Here is a 19,225-nt window from a genome sequence, read left to right as displayed (position 1 = left end):
CGAATAAATGCTGCGTGCGTTCCAACCAGCGTTTTTTACTCACAACGGTAATGAGATCTATTGTGTTATATTATATGCGGCTCGAATATGGATCTAGGCGCTAGGCATCAAATCATATGCCAAACAAATAAGAACAGTGCACAGGCTGTCGGCACCAAGCTATCAGTTCTTTCCGAACAACCTACAGACTGATACCTGACATTCATTCGTGGATCTACATACGACATCGGGAAATGGATTTCCATCCTAACACAAATACTAATTGGACATGGGCGCTTTAGAACCTACCTGTACAGATTCCTGCACGACATTAGTCCGACGTCTTTAGAGTGCTTTGAAGACTCAGAGCATGCATTCTTTTATTGTCCTCGCTTTTTAAGAACAAGGGAAAAAGTTAAAATTACACTCGATGGTAGTTTGACAGTGGAAACTTTTACGACACTCAACTGTCAGTCCAAATTCCCTAGCAGTTAAAATGCATAACTGTTAGGTGTAAAAGTTATTTTTCATTCCCATTAAGAAAAACTTCTTTTACATTAGGGTTTTTAAAATGGAACGTCCTTTACCAAAAAATATAAATCGGCAAAACCGTCAGAATTAGAAAATGATAAAATTAATCGCCAAATCCCCGCCTCCACCTTCCATAACTTTGAGTTTAACTTTATATTCCAACAAGACTACGACCCAAAACATACGGCTAAAGTTACCACTAAAAGACTACATGACAACTGGTATAAAGTTCTGCCTTGACCTCCACAATCTCCCGATTTTAATCATTTAGAATATCTCCGGGGAAAAGAGAAATTGGTAGGGACAATGGAAACTTGGATGATTTATGGTCAAAAGTGAGATCAGCATGGAGTGCTATCAAATCAGAAATGTTCAAAAAACTTGTTGATAACATGCCTTTATGCGGGAGTAGACGTTGGTGGATAAGATATAAAAGCACACGAAACTTTCATGGATTTGATTAGAATAAACTAGAATGATTAAAGTACTATATCAAATTTCATGAACTCATCCTTATCTTAGTTTACATGTAGTTCATCAAAATCACCTTGCAAACATGTGAACACTTGTTTGAGCCATTTTATATCGTCGTCATACAATAAATAACAGTAGGAGATATGCTAAAGAAATATTCATCGTTGCAGATGTAGTAATGAAGTTATAGAAGTGCCCTCTGTTTACATACCAATGCCAATTTACTTAGTATTACTGATACTATTATAACCCTCTGACAAACTTTCTCTTTTCGGTCATATTTTCCTTTTTAAAGTTTTATTGCCTGTTGTCAATTAACATGAGTGAGTCTACTAGTTGCAAAGTATGTAATACGATTAATGTTTTTATGAAAGTTATATGTTTGTAACTTATGTTAGAAAATAACAGGTACTTCTCACCTCTAAAACAAACCATATTTCATCAGGTGCATTTGATTTTTCAAGTTTGTAGACGCCATAAAACTCGGGAAGATTTGGATGATTGCAGTGATCGCGTAAAGTACGATATTCTTCTTCAATCGATATTTGGTGTTCTTCATCATAGTGCTGAATTTTTAAGGCTACCATTCGATCATTATCTAACTCTTTTGCCCGAAATACTTTTGCGTTGACGCCCTGTGCAATTTCTTCATAGATCTCGAATTTGTCCGTTGGATCGGGCAGTTGTGTGTATGGTAAATACATATTTGAAAACTATAAAACGTCATAGTAAATGGTAAGAACCAAAAAATGCATAATTGAATACTTAGTAATATACTTATTATATAGGTATGTAGCTAAAACAAATAAAAAACAAGTAAGGAAGGAATTAGATCGGGAGGATCCCCACATTTTATACTCTTTCAACTGCAAATAAAATCCATTCAAGTCCTGAAAAAATTTATATTAAAAGATGTTGTGAAAGAACTCAGCATGCACTATTCGACGAAATCGCAACATAAGTACAACAAAATTTGGTTTAGTCTTGACTTACATTGAAGATCACTAACATACATTTCATTTTATACCTATAATTTATTATATGTATATCGTCAATGAGATATATGTATGCATGATATGTGATATCAACTTAATCGAAAATGTTAAATTTATTATATTATGGAGGGATGTGAGGTTTAGACCAACGTGTAGATTAAATCAATTCTAATTCAGCATTAAACCACAATATTTCAACGAAAATTTGTTCAACCTGGAGGATTTAGGGTCGTGTGGAAAGGCGGAAACCATTCTATGAAGTACATTGAGGGCAGAAAATGAACTAAGGCCGATTGCAATAATTTAGTACACTTGAGGACATACACGTATTTTCAGTTAATTTGTTAAGTATGTGTTTAACTTATATTCGCAGGCATATACGATTTGTCCTGAGCAAATTTGATTTCTTATCTTAATTGGGTTGGAAGATATATACATGAATCTCATTAGGGATTGAACCCACACTTGTTTTGTAATTTACGGCTTAGTTATAGATTAATGGCGTTTTGGGGTGTGGCAGTAGCCATAATACAACCATCTACGAACTCATCCCAACTTTTTTGCCAAGAAACATATGTAACAAGTTTCATTAAGCTATTGTATCGATGCATTTCGATATAAGGAAATAAGGACGCCAGTCGTTTCTTCTTTTCGCTACGTGGCGCCAATTGGATATTCCAAGCGAAGCCAGGTCCTTCTCCACTTGGTCCTTCCAACGGAGTGGAGGTCTTCCTCTTCCTCTGCTGCCCCCGGCGGGTACTGCGTCGAATACTTTCAGAGCTGTAGTGTTTTCGTCCATCCGGACAACATGACCTACCACACGTAGCCGCTGTCTTTTAATTCGCTGAACTATGTCAATGTCGTTGTATATCTCGTACAGCTCTTCGTTCCATCGAATGCTATACTCGCCGTGCCCAACGCACCAAGGACCATAAATCTTTCGCAGAACTTTTCGTCCAAGCCTCTGCACCATATAGCAGGACGGGAATTATGAGATTTTGTTTATTTACATATGTATAAATCCCAGTTTTTTTGTCCAAACTTTGTAGAAATAAAATTTTGTTTACATGTTTTGGCTGCAGTCTATTTTGCTCTTGATTTAACACCTGAGAAGCCTTCGAAAAAATTCCTTCAGAAGGTACTGAAGTCGCGACTATAGTCAAATGCTTATGCGCTATGTGAAACAATTTTGGGAATTGCTGTTTGAAATTGGCCAAATGTCTAAAATATTTTCATTTAACCGACTAACTGATGCTTTTAAATAGACTGATAGCTAAATTCCCGTCCGATTTATCTGAATGGCATTCGATATGGTTTTCGCCAAGACTAATATTAATAAGATCCTTAATTTTTTTGGGTGGCATTTTTGAATAAAAAAAGGGAGAGATTATACACCAAATTATATCTCGGGATGTCCTAAACTCTTTCCGATACCACTTCTTTCGGTATTAGCGGTCTTCGGTCCCTATTTAAAAAAGTTAATAAACTTTTTTTAATCATTTTGATTCTTTTTTTTTGTATTTATGGCAACGCTTATTATTCGTCAACATGGAACTTTTAGTTAAATGCTTATTTAAAGAAAATCAGAAGAGAAGCAGATCATCTCAATCTAATCATACTCATTATAATCCTGAAATCGTAGCATGGTATACTAAACTACTAACTGCTGTTATAAGCTCCTTCAATGGAATGTTGTTTTGCTGTATGGACACTATCAAATTTGTGTCGTGGTAAAAATTCTCTAGCTTAGGTAGTACGAGTATGTACATATGAAACTGTAAAATTTTGAACTTAAACGATAAATCGGTTTGAATCATTCGAATTCTCAGAATGAACATTTCCTCACTTTTAGATTTGCTGTGTTGTAGTAAACTATTCACTACAGTGAAATTATTATTTATGAATAAAGACGGAAACCTGAGTATATATCTGGTATAAAAATCCACGGGATTGAGATTTGAACTTGAGGTCAAATTTTTAAAATTATTGATGAAAATTTTCGTAGAGTTGATAATAAGCACAAATTTTCATAAAATAGTTCATTTTTGATTTTATATTCAAGTTTTTAACAAATAAGTTAATTACAAAATTGTTAGTTGATAACATGTAACATTTAATTTTATAATCTTAGGATAGATAATTCTTAATTTTTAATAGTAGTATTTATTTTTTTTTTTTTGAATTATAAACATTTTTATTTAACTTAGCACTAATCGGTGCACAATATTTTTGGTTAACCTGTCTCGAGCTAACACAAATAGATTTGATGGTTTTCCCACACGTGAGCATGCAACATATATGTAATTGCCCATGGGAAAAACATGGATTATCCAAATCTAACCCACAAATGGACATTGTTTGGCCTTGAGACTTATTAAAAGACATGGCAAAAGCTAAACGAATAGGAAACTGTAGTCTTCTGAATGGTACCGTAGATTCTGACGGTATCATTGGAATACGGGCAACAGGACCACTTCTCCTTTAAACTTTCCAAAAATGGTTGCTTCAAGAATATTCCGTGTTAACTTTTTGATGATCAAACGTGTACCGTTGCATAATCGAGGTGGATTCAAATTACGCAGAAGAATAATAATTGAACCAATCTTCAACCGAAGAATATGTGGTGGCATTCCGGGTATATCTAGAGAGTTTAAAAATTCAGTTGGAAAATTTACACTTTCATTTTCATCAACAACAGTATCGATTGATTTAAAAGACATCAGATCTAGAAGTTAATTTCGTCAACATCAACATTTTTGGCTGCCAAAATAGCCCGCCCACTGAGCCAGTTATGATATAAATATGTATTTATTTTGTATATCCGGAAAATACTTTCAATCAATTCAATTTTTGTGTGAACAACACTGCAGAAATTGTCTGGCTGTTTAATACATTGCGTGTTTGGTTGCCGTTCTATTTGTAATGGCAACTTGAATGCTGAATGTGCCGTTCGCCCACCATCTAGCATAGTAGCCGCAATGCCTGATGATGCAACTGCCAATGCGATTTTCTGTTGTGGCCGTATCTTGGCAAGAATCAACGATATTAAAAATGTCTTACCGGTTCCACCTGGTGCGTCCAAGAAGAAAAAGCCGCCTTGTTTAGCAGCAACAGTCAGCATAATCTGATTATAAATAATCTTTTGTTCAGCTGTCAATAATGGCTCACTGTTCGCGATAATTGTAGCTAAACTACCATGGTCATATTGATGCTATTTCAAATGATTGTTGTTTTTGTAGAACAATATTTGTAATTTTTGCGGGTGACATATCCACATGTGAACGAATATAAGTATGTATGTTGTGTATGCATTGTTTGTATGGGAATGTCATACGCACATATTTACATGTGTACTCATATTGTAAGTATGTATGATGATTTTTGAGACTATTGTTGTTTTTCCAGAAGAATGTTTGTATTTTTCGATTTACATGCGTACGCATATATTATTTGTGTGAGAATGTCACACGCACATACATACATATGTATGTACATATGAGTGTACGCCAGCTGCTAGAAATGTAGCGCCATCTACTGTAACATACTGCACTTACTCAATACCGCTGTTAGCGCCACCAACTGGTGGATAGCTCTTTGCTAATAATAAACAAATAAGTTGCAATAAATAAATAATGCGACTATAAGGAGAGTTATAAACTATCCTATCTTTCAAGTTGGACCAAACTGCACACAATGTTAAAAATTTCATTAAAATCGGTTCAGTAGTTTAGGAGTCCATCGAAATCAAACAACGTGACACATGATTTTTATATATTAAGATTTGCAACAGCGACAAATGCTACCAGTGATGTGTTGTGGACACTCAGCTGGTAACCAGTGATGAGTTGTGGACACTCAGCTGGTAAGTCAAACCAAAGACTTTAACCTGGTACCACGGGGAGCAGTTAGCCCTTGGAGGTAACTCCAATCTGCTCATTGGGTTTTTGGCAATTTGTGGAGATTCGTGGTGGCTGTGGCTTAAACCTAAATACAGGAAGGGCATTTGTCCAATGTGGAGTCGCACTGCGGCCGGGTGCCGTACCCAGAGTACGGCAGAGGCTTTAGATGGGCCTCGTACCCGACCAAGGTGGCTAGGGTGTTTTCTTTTGGTTTACACCCGAACCAATTGGAACCAGAGTATAAGTGTATAAGCCAGCACTTTGCTTTGGTTCTCCAGAGTATAGTGCGGGTGCACGCTCTTATGCTTTGGGACGCTGATCAACTCATTGTTTTGATCCACGTGCTTCTAGCAATAGAAAGCACCGTGGATTTGAGCCTTCGCAGGCATATACCCACGTAAAACCACAATAGATTCTGTCTGTCTGCCCGTCCGTCTGTCTGTCTGTGTATATAAGAACTAGTCCCTCAGTTTTTAAATATTGTTTTGAAATTTTGCACTTTCACATTTGACGATATATCTTCACGAAATTTGGAATACATTATTTTTTAAGGCACCAAAGTAATCTCCGAAGAAATTTTTCAGATTTGTAGCACATAGCTGCCATACAAACTGAATGATCGGAATCAAATGCTTGCATGGGAAACTACCTCATTTGACGATATATCTTCACGAAACTCAGTATGAGTTATTGTTCGTAGAAATAATGTAATATCCGAAGAAATTGTTCAAATCGACTTACTATAGCTTATAGCCGCCATACAAACCGAACGATCGGAATAAAGGGCTTGTATCGAAACGCATTTGACGTGGTATCTTCACGAAATTTGACATGGATTATTGCTTACGGTAATAATGTAATCTCCGAAAAAATTGGTCAGATCGCATTACTATAGCATATAGATTCCATACAAACTGAACCCATAGTTACTAAAATATACCTGCGAAGGGTATATTAGCTTCGGTGCAGCCGAACTAACGTTTTTCTTTCATTTTAAGTGGTCTGCCAATTCTAGCCCTATCCTAGATATTTATATATTGGGTAGTCGAAAAAGGATGGAGTCATGTGTAGAAGTTCACGCAAGTGAGGAAAGTTCTCTGATCGCCATTCACTTGGGAGTGGCCAGAAACGATTCTTTTACATATGACTCAAGCAGCTCACGACTTACATCACCACCGTCCAAGAAATGCGATGGACGGGACAAGGACAGAGACGAGTAGGTCCTTGTGACATTTACTACAGTGGCCATATAAAGGAGCGCAAGTTTGGTGTTGGATTCGTGGTGGGAGAGAGACTCCGTCGCCGAGTACTATCATTCACTTCGGAGAATGAACGTCCAGCCACAATCCGCATCAAAGCGATGTTCTTCAACATATCGCTGATTTGCGCCCACGCCCCGACGGAAGAGAAGGACGATGTGACCAAAGATGCCTTTTATGAGTGCTTGGAGAGCACTTATGAGAGATGCCCCCGCCACGATGCCAAAATTGTGCTTGGCGACTTTAACGCCAGGGTGGGAAAAGAAGGTATCTACTACCGACTACGGTCGGTAAATTCAGCCTCCACGACGAAACATCCCCAAAGGGGTTGTGGCTGATCGACTTCGCCGGGGCCCGAAATATGGTTATCTGTAGTACTAGATTCCAGCATAAGAAGATACATCAAGCTACCTGGCTGTCTCCGGATCGAAAAACCACCAACCAGATCGATCATGTTGTGATAGACGGAAGACACGTCTCCAGTGTTTTAGATGTGCGTGCGCTCCGAGGCCCTAACATCGACTCGGACCACTATATTGTTGCAGCCAAAATTCGCACCCGCCTCTGTCCAGCAAAAAACGCACGCCAACAAACACAAAGAAGGTTCGACGTCGAGAAGCTGCAATCACAACAGACAGCCGAACGATTTTCTACTCGGCTTGCACTCCTGCTCTCGGAGAGCACTCGTCAACAACTCGGTATAAGGGAACTGTGGGACGGCTTTTCAAACTCCTTACGTACAGCTGCAACCGAAACCATTGGTTTTCGGAAAGTGCACAAGAACAGCTGGTACGACGAGGAGTGCCGTGTCGCAGCGGAGAGAAAATAGGCTGCCTACCTCGCAACGTTACGATCGACCACAACACATGCGGGATGGGATATATACCGAGAGTTGAAGAGGAAAGCGAGACGCATTTGTAGACAGAAGAAGAAAGAGGCCGAAATGCGTGAGTACGAACAGCTCGATAAGCTGGCCGACAGGGGTAATGCTCGAAAATTCTACGAAAAGATGCGACGGCTTACGGAAGTTTCAAGACCGGAGCATACTCTTGTAGATCCTCCCAAGGTGATCTAGCCACCGATGCCCAGAGCATACTTAAATTATGGAGGGAACACATCTCCAGCCTGCTGAATGGCAGTGAACGCACAACACCAGGAGAAGACAAACCCGATACCCCATTCGATGACGATGGAGCAGACGTTCCATTGCCCGACCATGAAGAAATTCGAATAGCAATTACCCGCCTGAAAAACAACAAAGCGGCAGGAGCCGATGGATTGCCGGCCGAGCTATTCAAACACGGCGGCGAAGAACTGATAAGGAGCATGCATTAGCTTCTTTGTAAAATATGGTCAGATGAAAGCATGCCCAACGATTGGAATTTAAGTGTGCTATGCCCATTCCATAAAAAAGGAGACCCCACAATCTGCGCCAACTACCGTGGGATAAGCCTCCATATCATCGCATATAAAGTTCTGTCAAGCGTATTGTGTGAAAGATTAAAGCCCACCGTCAACAAACTGATTGAACCTTATCAGTGTAGCTTTAGACCTGGAAAATCAACAACCGACCAGATATTTACAATGCGCCAAATCTTGGAAAAGACCCCTGAAAGGAGAATCGACACACACCATTTCTTCGTCGATTTCAAAGCTGCTTTCGATAGCACGAAAAGGAGCTGCCTTTATGCCGCGATGTCTGAATTTGGTATCCCCTCAAAACTATTATCGGTTTTCTTCGATGCATTGGATAGCAAACACCGATGTTTCCGATGCATCGATGTTTTTTTTTCTATCCCTACTCTGAACTCAACTCGTCTCGTTATCCTGATATTTTGTACATATATACAATCCTAATCGAGGTAGATCGATTATTTTTTGGTGATACAAACAACAGTTAGGTGAATGTAAAGTTATGGCCTTTACAGCAATGTGTTCGTCTTTTTCTCGTGTATTATTAACCAATAATAGAAAGTGGAATCAGAAACATATTTGTTTAGAGGAATAATGGGATATACTATATTATGAGAAACCGTTTATCTAATTGGCTAAAATTACAATAGAATAATTGCACAAAGTTTTCGAGAGTAAATGTTAAAGAAAATTTCTCTTATTTATATTACAGTGCGGGCCGTGAATCTATAAAAAGAAACATAAACATTTGACATATAGTTCTATTAGGGATATATTAGTCAACCCACACCATTTAAAACTGCTTACAAACTGAAAATTCGTTTCTTTTATCTTCCCCTAAGTGTATTTTTATACTCTTGCAATATGTGGCTACATGTAATGGTTGTTTGTATCACCTAAAAATATTTACATAGATAGAGGGTTATATAACGGGTGATTTTTTTGAGGTTAGGATTTTCATGCATTAGTATTTGACAGATCACGTGGGATTTCAGACATGGTGTCAAAGAGAAAGATGCTCAGTATGCTTTGACATTTCATCATGAATAGACTTACTAACGAGCAACGCTTGCAAATCATTGAATTTTATTACCAAAATCAGTGTTCGGTTCGAAATGTGTTTCGCGCGCGTGTTTTGTTCAGCGATGAGGCTCATTTCTGGTTGAATGGCTACGTAAATAAGCAAAATTGCCGCATTTGGGGTGAAGAGCAACCAGAAGCCGTTCAAGAACTGCCCATGCATCCCGAAAAATGCACTGTTTGGTGTGGTTTGTACGCTGGTGGAATCATTGGACCGTATTTTTTCAAAGATGCTGTTGGACGCAACGTTACGGTGAATGGCGATCGCTATCGTTCGATGCTAACAAACTTTTTGTTGCCAAAAATGGAAGAACTGAACTTGGTTGACATGTGGTTTCAACAAGATGGCGCTACATGCCACACAGCTCGCGATTCTATGGCCATTTTGAGGGAAAACTTCGGACAACAATTCATCTCAAGAAATGGACCCGTAAGTTGGCCACCAAGATCATGCGATTTAACGCCTTTAGACTATTTTTTGTGGGGCTACGTCAAGTCTAAAGTCTACAGAAATAAGCCAGCAACTATTCCAGCTTTGGAAGACAACATTTCCGAAGAAATTCGGGCTATTCCGGCCGAAATGCTCGAAAAAGTTGCCCAAAATTGGACTTTCCGAATGGACCACCTAAGACGCAGCCGCGGTCAACATTTAAATGAAATTATCTTCAAAAAGTAAATGTCATGAACCAATCTAACGTTTCAAATAAAGAACCGATGAGATTTTGCAAATTTTATGCGTTTTTTTTTTAAAAAAAGTTATCAAGCTCTTAAAAAATCACCCTTTACATAGAAATAATCAGAATATTGAGTCGAGTCGAAATCCGAGTGACTGTCCGTCCGACTGTCTGCCTGTGCAAGCGATAACTTGAGTATAAATTGACATATCGCAAAGAAATTTGGTGCAAGTGTTCCTTGACATAAGAGCAAGTACGAATTCGTAGAATTAAACATAGATTTTCGTAAAATGACACAACTAATCACTAAATTAAGGTATATTTGTAGAATTGTAATTTGGCAGAGGGCATCGCAGTAGCAGGGGCACCTGTGATATACAATTTTTTGAAAACTAGGCATGGCCCCGCCCCCTGATAATTTGTATGTAAATATCTCCTAAACCATAAAAGATAAAATATTGAATTTCGTTCAACGCAAATACTATAAGAAATTTTACCAACAGTGTGAAAATTGATGAAATCAGATTATAACCTCGCCCACTCTCCATATAACGGTATTATCAAAAACTACTAAAAGCACGATAAATAAGCAACTTAATACACTAGAGACATTTACTTTTACCTCAGAGAAGGTTTGAGACATCTTTATAGGATCAAGGGTCAAAGTTGGGCTATGGGCGTCGCAACGCCCACCTTTAGGTACAATCACATATCACGTTACCAGTACGACCGATTTCAATCAAATTAAGTACGAATTATTCGCTTAACCTTCCAATATCAAGGGTGTGAAAAGGGTGAAATCGGATACAAGAACACAATTCTCAATTCCATTTGATTGTCTCACTATCCGCTATAAAAATAATGAAGCAACTAATAGCAACATGACTTTTGACCGAAAACATCAATCAATTTGTGAGATACTACTGTGATCAAATTGATTTTTTAATTTATACTTCGCGCATTTTTCGAATCGGTAAATTTGTTTTCTGTGAGTTGGAAGTATGCTAAATTTCACGTCAAAAAATTCATTAGTATTTGAGGTACTCGTCGTTTTGTGAGACTCTAAAAGTGAATTCTTCGATTTTTACTATGTCTGAATTTATTCACATATACCATCTCATCATTTCGCCACGTTTTCAACAAATATTGTGCCGCAATCGCCGCATTCGCTTGATTTACCTTCAGTATGTCAGTGTGTCAAAAATAGTAGATGTTGAATTCTATATCACAATTTTTAATGCAAAGTTTTTTCGGCACCTGAAGGATTTTCCCGGTCTTTGATTCTTGCAAGTTTCAAGAGTATAAAATGTTCAGCAAACAACCGAACTTCGCACTTCCTTACATGTTGTATATATATTTTTTGGTTCCAACTGGTATTTCTGTAAATGCTTTATGAAAGTCATGGGGTTCAAAACATGCTTAAGTTTAATTACTGTATATGTTAGCCAGCATTGTTCATTTTAATAGGTATTTGTATGAACTTTCGATGCGCATACAAATATTCTAATACTCTATCTATTAGTTATTGTATTAATGAACACATAATGTAATGTAATCAGTAATGTAATATTTAATTCGTTTACTTCATAAATGACACTTTGTGTTGTCACAAATTTACAAACTTAATTTTTTTTCATAAACTCACATATACATACCAAATTTGGGATTTTTTTTAAATATATATATATATATATATATTTTTTTAATAATTTGTCACTTTATTTAAAAACTATTATTTTGTAGCATCAACTTCCAGCATGATAAGCTGCGTAATATGTACTGAACATTCTTAAGAAGAAAAATTCGTTCAGAAAAAGAGAAACCTTGTAAGTTCCTTTTGCAAATGCGTGGTCTAAAATTGTCTAATAGGATGAACTAATTTATACAAATATACTGTGTTAGTTAATGCGATATGCTCAACTACGGTAACATTAGGACTGTTATTTTTCCACTAAAAATTGTTTTTAGTCTCTTTTCTACAAAGTGCTTTTTATAACGCTTTTATTGGCTTTACATGTTATGCATGTATTAAATTAAAATGTGAAAAATAAATGCAGTTTAAAAACTATAGATAGCTATCAAAAAATGGGTAAAATTGGTAAATGAACTGATGATGACCCCCATATACTATCAATTAATTTAGTTATGATTTTATTCTGAGTATTCCGGAAATGTATTCTCAGGTAATTTTAGTTAAATTTAAAAAGTTAATGCAATCTGTCTTACTTTTCATTGATACTGTGTTTTACGTGGCGGGTCGCAAACCCAGCGCACAACCCAGTGAAGGGGATGTTTCACCATATGTAAAAGAATCGTTTCTGGCCACTCCCAAGAGAATGGCGATTAGAGAACTTTGCCACACTTGCGTGAACTTCTACAGATGACTCCATCCTCCGCGCAAACACGCGCTTTTGCGCGTTGGCCACGGCGAATATCGCATTTGATGGTACGATGAGCTGTATGAGATATACGACGCCTTTGACATATTTCAGCGAATTAAAGACAGCGGAAAGCACTCTAGCTCTGAAAATATTCGACACAGTACCCGCCGGAGGAAGCAGAGGAAGACCTCCACTCCGTTGGAAGGACCAGGTGGAGAAAGACCTGGCTTCACTTGGAATATCCAATTGGTGCTATAATCGCGTAAGCGGTGTCTACGCCAGTAAAGAAGAAGAAGAATGCAATCTGGACCTTTCCTTCACCACCGTATACGAAATGTAGTGATTTTCGACTTTATACCGTTTAAATGTTCCAAATTTTTAAATCTAATTAAATCCATATATTTCCTTAACTATAGTTTTGATTTGCATGGCATATGCATGGAATCGGTCCAGGCCAGGTTTCGGCATCATTCCCGGTCAGTCTAGTCATATACAACCCTTTTTAATTTAAAATTATAAATTTTGTGCCGCAGATATTTGGATATTTTAATTAGAAATAGGAAGTTTGGCCTCAGTTATTTACATTCACAGTGAAATTAGTTTAGAGCAATTTGTATATCAAGTTCACTCAAATTATAAGAAATTGTACTTGAGTTTGGTTGAATTGATTTTATATAAAAGGCATTACAATTTTATTAAGGAAATTAAAAAAACAAATAGTTTTTCACAATAAATTTAAAACAATAAAAAACGTTAACTTCGGCTGCTCCGAAGCTAATATACCCTTCACAGGTGCATTTCTTTTAGTAACTATGTGTTCAGTTGTATGGAAGCTGTATAGTAATCTGATCTGACCAATTTTTTCGGAGATTACATTATTACCGTAAGCAACACCGTAATCCATATCAAATTTCGTGAAGATACCACCTTAAAATCGTTTCCATACAAGCCGTTTATTCCGATCGTTCAGTTTGTATGGCAGCCATAAGCTATAGTAAGCCGAACTGAACAATTTCTTCCGATATTACATTATTTCTGAAAAAAAAAATCAAAACGATATCTTAAAAACTGAGGGACTAGTTCGTATATATACAGACAGACGGGCATGGCCAGATCGGCTCAGCTCAACATACTGATCATTTATATATGTGTATATACTTTATAGGGTCTCCAACGCTTCCTTCTGGGTGTTACAAACTTCGTGACAAAGTTAATATACCCTGTTCAGGGTATAAAAATGATTTATTAAATCAGCATTTTTATACATGTTTAGCTTAAAAATAATAAATATTAATAACTTTAAAAATTTATATTAATTTATATATTATATAAACTTCACAATATTAAACATAAATGTTTATAGAGATTCTTATACAAACGTATATATAATAATATATTTACGTGACAACATTTATTAAAATTACATTTCGTCCTTATACTATTTAATTTCTTTCCTATATTTATACACAATCATGCCTTATACAATATATGTAATAACAAATTTCTCATATAATTTATATTTTTTAAAGTATTTCAATTTTGAAATTTCTTGCTTTACCATTCTAAGACAACGGAAGAATCATTGCACTAAATCTGAAAACTTTAGTTACTGTTACTCCCATGATAACTTTGTACTGTCTCATAAGCAATTGCTTAAAGCTTAGTAAAAACTTCATAATCATCTAAACGCCTTCTCTAAAAATTCCAATTTATATTTCGGCATTCGCAGATCTTTTTAGAATAATTAGCGGCCCAACACCAAGCTTGGTTACAGCTCCCCACACCATTAAATAAGGCGAATGCTTTACGGTGGGCCAAACAAAGTTTTCCAAAAAACGCTCCCTTTTCCTACGATGCACTGTGGCATTTCCTTCGGGTTCCAAGAAATTAAATTTCAATTCAGCGGAAAAAATAACCCCGCTGTCGCTGTTTCTTCAGTCGCGTAATGAGAGCTTTTGGCTGGACGTCGCGCTCGGAATCCAGGATTATTCTGCACATTTTGCATAGAACTTGTAGTTCTTTTTACCCCAGTGGTTTCGTAAGATGTTGCATAGATTGTTCCAGCATGTTGAAAGCGATCGCTTTAATTTGTCGTTCTTGACGAGGTTTTACTGTTTTCGGACGTCACTGCCCTTTTTTCGAGCTAATCAATTAAAATACGTATAACTTTTAATCACAATACGCACCTTCCAATCCCTTATGCCCATTTCATGAGCTATTTGACCTTTGGATAATTTATTTTATATAAAGCTACGATTTCTGCTTTCTTTTTTATTGACACCACCATGTTCAACTTTACTTGTTTTCACAACTTATTCAAAAGAAAATACCGCAAATTCTGTAATAAGCACGTGTGGACGCTAACGGTTTTAAAAATAAAGGTAAAATATTGTAGTCACATGACTACAACAGCCAAATAAGACAAATAGTGAACTTTGAGCAAATAGTGACAGTTCAAAATAGGAATATTAGAAAATTTTCGATTGCGTGGGTTTTTTTTCGCCGAGTGTATGTTCGAGAATGTTAAAGCAGGGATTTAAAGTTTTTTCTTGCAGAAGATTTTCATTGTAGTCCTTGTAGAACTTCCGTAAATAACCGGAATATTATTGTTGCAACACTCAAACAAAACAACCTCTAACACTTTCAGTCCTGAATAAATCACCTTTGGTTCTATAATGCTAGCAATAGTATCTTTTGAATATTTTATAATGACGCGTTTATTTTCACTGCTACCTATCCTCAGCTCGTTCATTGGAGTAAACTACGGTATATAAAATTTTTACAAAACGTAAAATATCTGAAGATGGCATCAGGCCTTTTATACTTGTATCATTAATGTGAGCGTAGTGACTATGACCACAAAGAGAACAATGGAAATCAATTTGCATAAGTTGCTCAGTTGTCCCATTAAGGGGGGGAGTCTGATTTAGAAGCTTCAAAAAATCGATTTTTTGAGAATGTCTTTAGGAGGGAAAGAATTAATTGATTAAAACGAAATTTCTGGGGCTTATAGTTATATATTTAATCATCAATCTTACATTTCTTTAATACAAAATCTTTTGTATTCAGCTTTTGGGAAGCAATTGCCCGATACATCTCGCAAGTGCATTTGCCGGGTGGCGGGCGAATGCAGGTCGCAATTTCTATCTGAAAAAAAAATAAAGAGATTCAAATTTTTTAATGACATATCTTCTTCTTCTTTACTGGCGTAGACACCGCTTACGCGATTATAGCCGAGTCAACAACAGCGCGCCAGTCGTTTCTTCTCTTCGCTACGTGGCGCCAATTGGATATTCCAAGCGAAGCCAGGTCCTTCTCCACTTGGTCCTTCCAACGGAGTGGAGCTCTTCCTCTTCCTCTGCTTCCCGCGGCGGGTACTGTGTCGAATACTTTCAGAGCTGTAGTGTTTTCATCCATCCGGACAACATGACCTAGCCAGCGTAGCCAATGTCTTTAAATTCGCTGAACTATGTCAATGTCGTCGTATATCTCGTACAGCTCATCGTTCCATCGAATGCGATATTTGCCGTGGCCAATGCGCAAAGGACTATAGATCTTTCGCAGACCCTTTCTCTCGAAAACTCGTAACGTCGACTCATCGGTTCTTGTCATCGTCCAAGCCTCTGCACTATATAGCAGGACGGGAATTATGAGCGACTTATAGAGTTTGGCTTTTGTTCGTAGAGAGAGGACTTTACTTTTCAATTGCCTACTCAGTCCGAAGTAGCACCTGTTGGCAAGAGTTATCGTGAGTTGGATTTCCAGGCTGGCGTTGTTGGTGGTGTCTACAGCTTCAATGTTATGACTGTCAACAGTGACGTGAAAGCCAAGTCGCGAGTGCGACTGTTTGTTTGATGACAGGAGATATTTCGTCTTGCCCTCGTTCACTGCCAGACCCATTTGTTTTTCTTCCTTGTCCAGTCTGGAGAAAGCAGAACTAACGGCGCGGGTGTTGAGACCGATGATAACAATATCATCGGCATACGCCAGCAGCTGTACACCCTTATAAAAGATTGTAACTGCTTGATTAAGTTCTGCAGCTCGAATAATTTTCTCCAGCAGCAGATTGAAGAAGTCGCACGATAGGGAGTCGCCTTGTCTGAAACCTCGTTTGATACCGAACGGCTCGGAAAAGTCCTTCCCGATCCTGACGGAGGTTTTGGTGCTTTACACAGTCGTATTAGTTTTGCGGGGATACCAAATTCAGACAGCGCGGCATAGAGGTAGCTTCGTGCTGTCGAAAGCAGCTATGAAATCGACGAATAGGTGGTGCGTGTCGATTCTTTTCCAAAATATGGCGCATGGTGAATATCTGGTCGGTTGTTGATTTTTTAGGTCTAAAGCCACACTGATAAGGTCCAATCAGTTTGTTGACGGTGGGCTTTAATTTTTCATACAATATGCTCGATAGAACCTTTTACGCGAAGTACTTAGAGGAGGCTTGTCCCACGGTAGTTGACGCAGATTGTGGGGTCTCCTTTTTTATGGATTGGGCATAGCTCACTTAAATTCCAATCGTAGGGCATGCTTTCGTCCGACCCAATTTTGCAAAAAAGCTGATGCATGCTCCTTGTCATTTCTTCGCCGCCGTGCTTGAATAGCTCGGTCGGCAATCCATCGGCCCCCGCCGCTTTGCTGTTCTTCAGGCGGGTAATTGCTATTCGAACTTCTTCATGGTCGGGCTCCATCGTCATCGATTAGGGTATCTTGTTCGCCTTCTCCTGGTGTTGTGCGTTCACTGCCATTCAGCAGGCTGGAGATGTGTTCCCTCCATATCTTAAGTCTGCTCTGGGCATCGGTGGAGGATCAACTTTGGGGGTTTTACAAGATTATGCTCCGGTCGTGGAACCTTCTGTAAGCCACCGCATCTTTTCGTAGAATTTTCGAGCATTACCCCTGTCGGGCAGCTTATCAAGCTCTTCGTATTCACGCATTTCGGCCTCTTTCTTTTTCTGTCTACAAATGCGTCCCGCTTCCCTCTTCAACTCTCGGTGTCTATCCCATCCCGCACGTGTTGTGGTCAATCATAACGTTGCGAGGTAGGCAGCCTGTTTTCTCTCCGCTGCAACACGGCACTCCACGTCGTACCAACTATTCTTTTGCACTTTCCGAAAACCAATGGTTTCGGTTGCAGCTGTACCTAAGGAGTTTGAAAAGCCGTCCCACAGTTCCCTTATACCGAGTTGTTGACGAGTGCTCTCAGAGAGCAGGAGTGCAGGCCGAGTAGAAAATCGTTCGGCTGTCTGTTGTGATTGCAGCTTCTCGACGACGAACCTTCTTTGTGTTTGTTGGCGTGCGTTTTTGCTGCACAAAGGCGGGTGCGAATCTTGGCTGCAACAATATAGTGGTCCGAGTCGATGTTAGGACCTCGGAGCGCACCCACATCTAAAACACTGGGAACGTGTCTTCCGTCTATCACAACATGATCGATTTGGTTGGTGGTTTTTCGATCCGGAGACTGCCAGGTAGCTTGATGAATCTTCTTATGCTGGAATCTAGTAATACAGATAACCTTTTTTGGGATGTTTCCTCGTGGAGGCTGCACTTATCGACCGCAGTGCGTTAAAGTCGCCAAGCACGATTTTGACATCGTGGCGGGGCATATCTCATAAGTGCGCTCCAAGCACTCATAAAAGGCATCTTTGGTCACATCGTCCTTCTCTTCCCGGGGTGTTTTTTTTACGTGGCGGGTCCCAAACCCGTTCAGAGAACTTTCCTCACTTGCGTGAACTTCTACACATGGCTCCATCTTCCATATCTTCTAATTAAACTAAAAAAGTTCTAAAAAAAAGTGTAAAATTCAACAATTAGGCAATTTTGGCCAATTCGATCACCTTACATATTGGAAGTGAAGTAATCCCGTACTCCGCCTCAGTGAAATATCTTGGTTTGACGTTGGATGCAAAATTAAAGTGGAGGGAGCATATGTATATGTACAAAGGAAAGTTGCAGAACTAAAACTAAAATATAGCAAAATTAACTGATTAATCGGCAGGAAATCACTATTAACTACCTCAATTAAAATCCTAGTCTACAACGAAAGTTTAAAGCCCATTTGGACTAACGGAATTTAACTGTGGGGACGCACTGCACCGTTATATATCGAAGCGGTGCAAAGATTCCGAAACAAAGTTCTGCGAAAAATTGTAAATGCCCCGTGGTATATACGCAATTCAGATCTACATCGTGATCTCCGCATAAAAATGGTTCGGGAAGTCATTCACGAAACGGCATCGAAACATGCTACAAGGTTACAAAATCACGTAAACGCTGAAGCCCGACAACTGGGAAAAACTCGAAGTAGCAGGCGCAGACTGAAAAGAACAACGTTTCATGACCTTTTAAGCAAATAACAAATATTATAATATTTAGCTTTTAATACAAAGTTTAGTTTTTGAATAAAGGTTTTAATAGAGCTTTTATTGTTGTACCTTATGAAAAATATTGCTTGTTAGTTTAAATTAGTCACTAGTTGCAATTTGAATGAAATGTAAAACCATATCTTTGTTACGTTTCAATAAAAAAAAAATCGATCCAATG

At 38.2% G+C, this 19,225-nt stretch overlaps 1 protein-coding gene across 4 annotated transcripts in view; it reads right to left on the bottom strand.

The window, feature by feature from the left end:
• The window catches only part of LOC105222936 (neither inactivation nor afterpotential protein C), a 139,425-nt gene extending 127,310 nt beyond the window's left edge, over window positions 1-12,115 (bottom strand). For 3 of the 4 annotated variants that reach the window (XM_049449750.1, XM_049449772.1, XM_049449768.1), the window contains exons 1-2: window positions 11,960-12,115; window positions 1,404-1,697 (exon numbers count right to left, since the gene is read on the bottom strand). In XM_049449750.1, coding sequence (XP_049305707.1) covers window positions 1,404-1,688 — 285 coding nt within the window. In that variant the 5' untranslated portion in view covers window positions 1,689-1,697; window positions 11,960-12,115. Of the gene's footprint in view, window positions 1-1,403; window positions 1,698-11,949 lie in introns of all 4 variants that reach the window. The other variant, XM_049449759.1, reaches the window with a different exon arrangement.
• Between the last annotated feature and the right edge of the window lie 7,110 nt (window positions 12,116-19,225).

Source organism: Bactrocera dorsalis, chromosome 1, assembly GCF_023373825.1.
Source record: "Bactrocera dorsalis isolate Fly_Bdor chromosome 1, ASM2337382v1, whole genome shotgun sequence".
Classification (NCBI taxonomy): Eukaryota; Metazoa; Arthropoda; class Insecta; order Diptera; family Tephritidae; genus Bactrocera; species Bactrocera dorsalis.
This window is presented reverse-complemented; position numbering and strand designations above follow the sequence as displayed.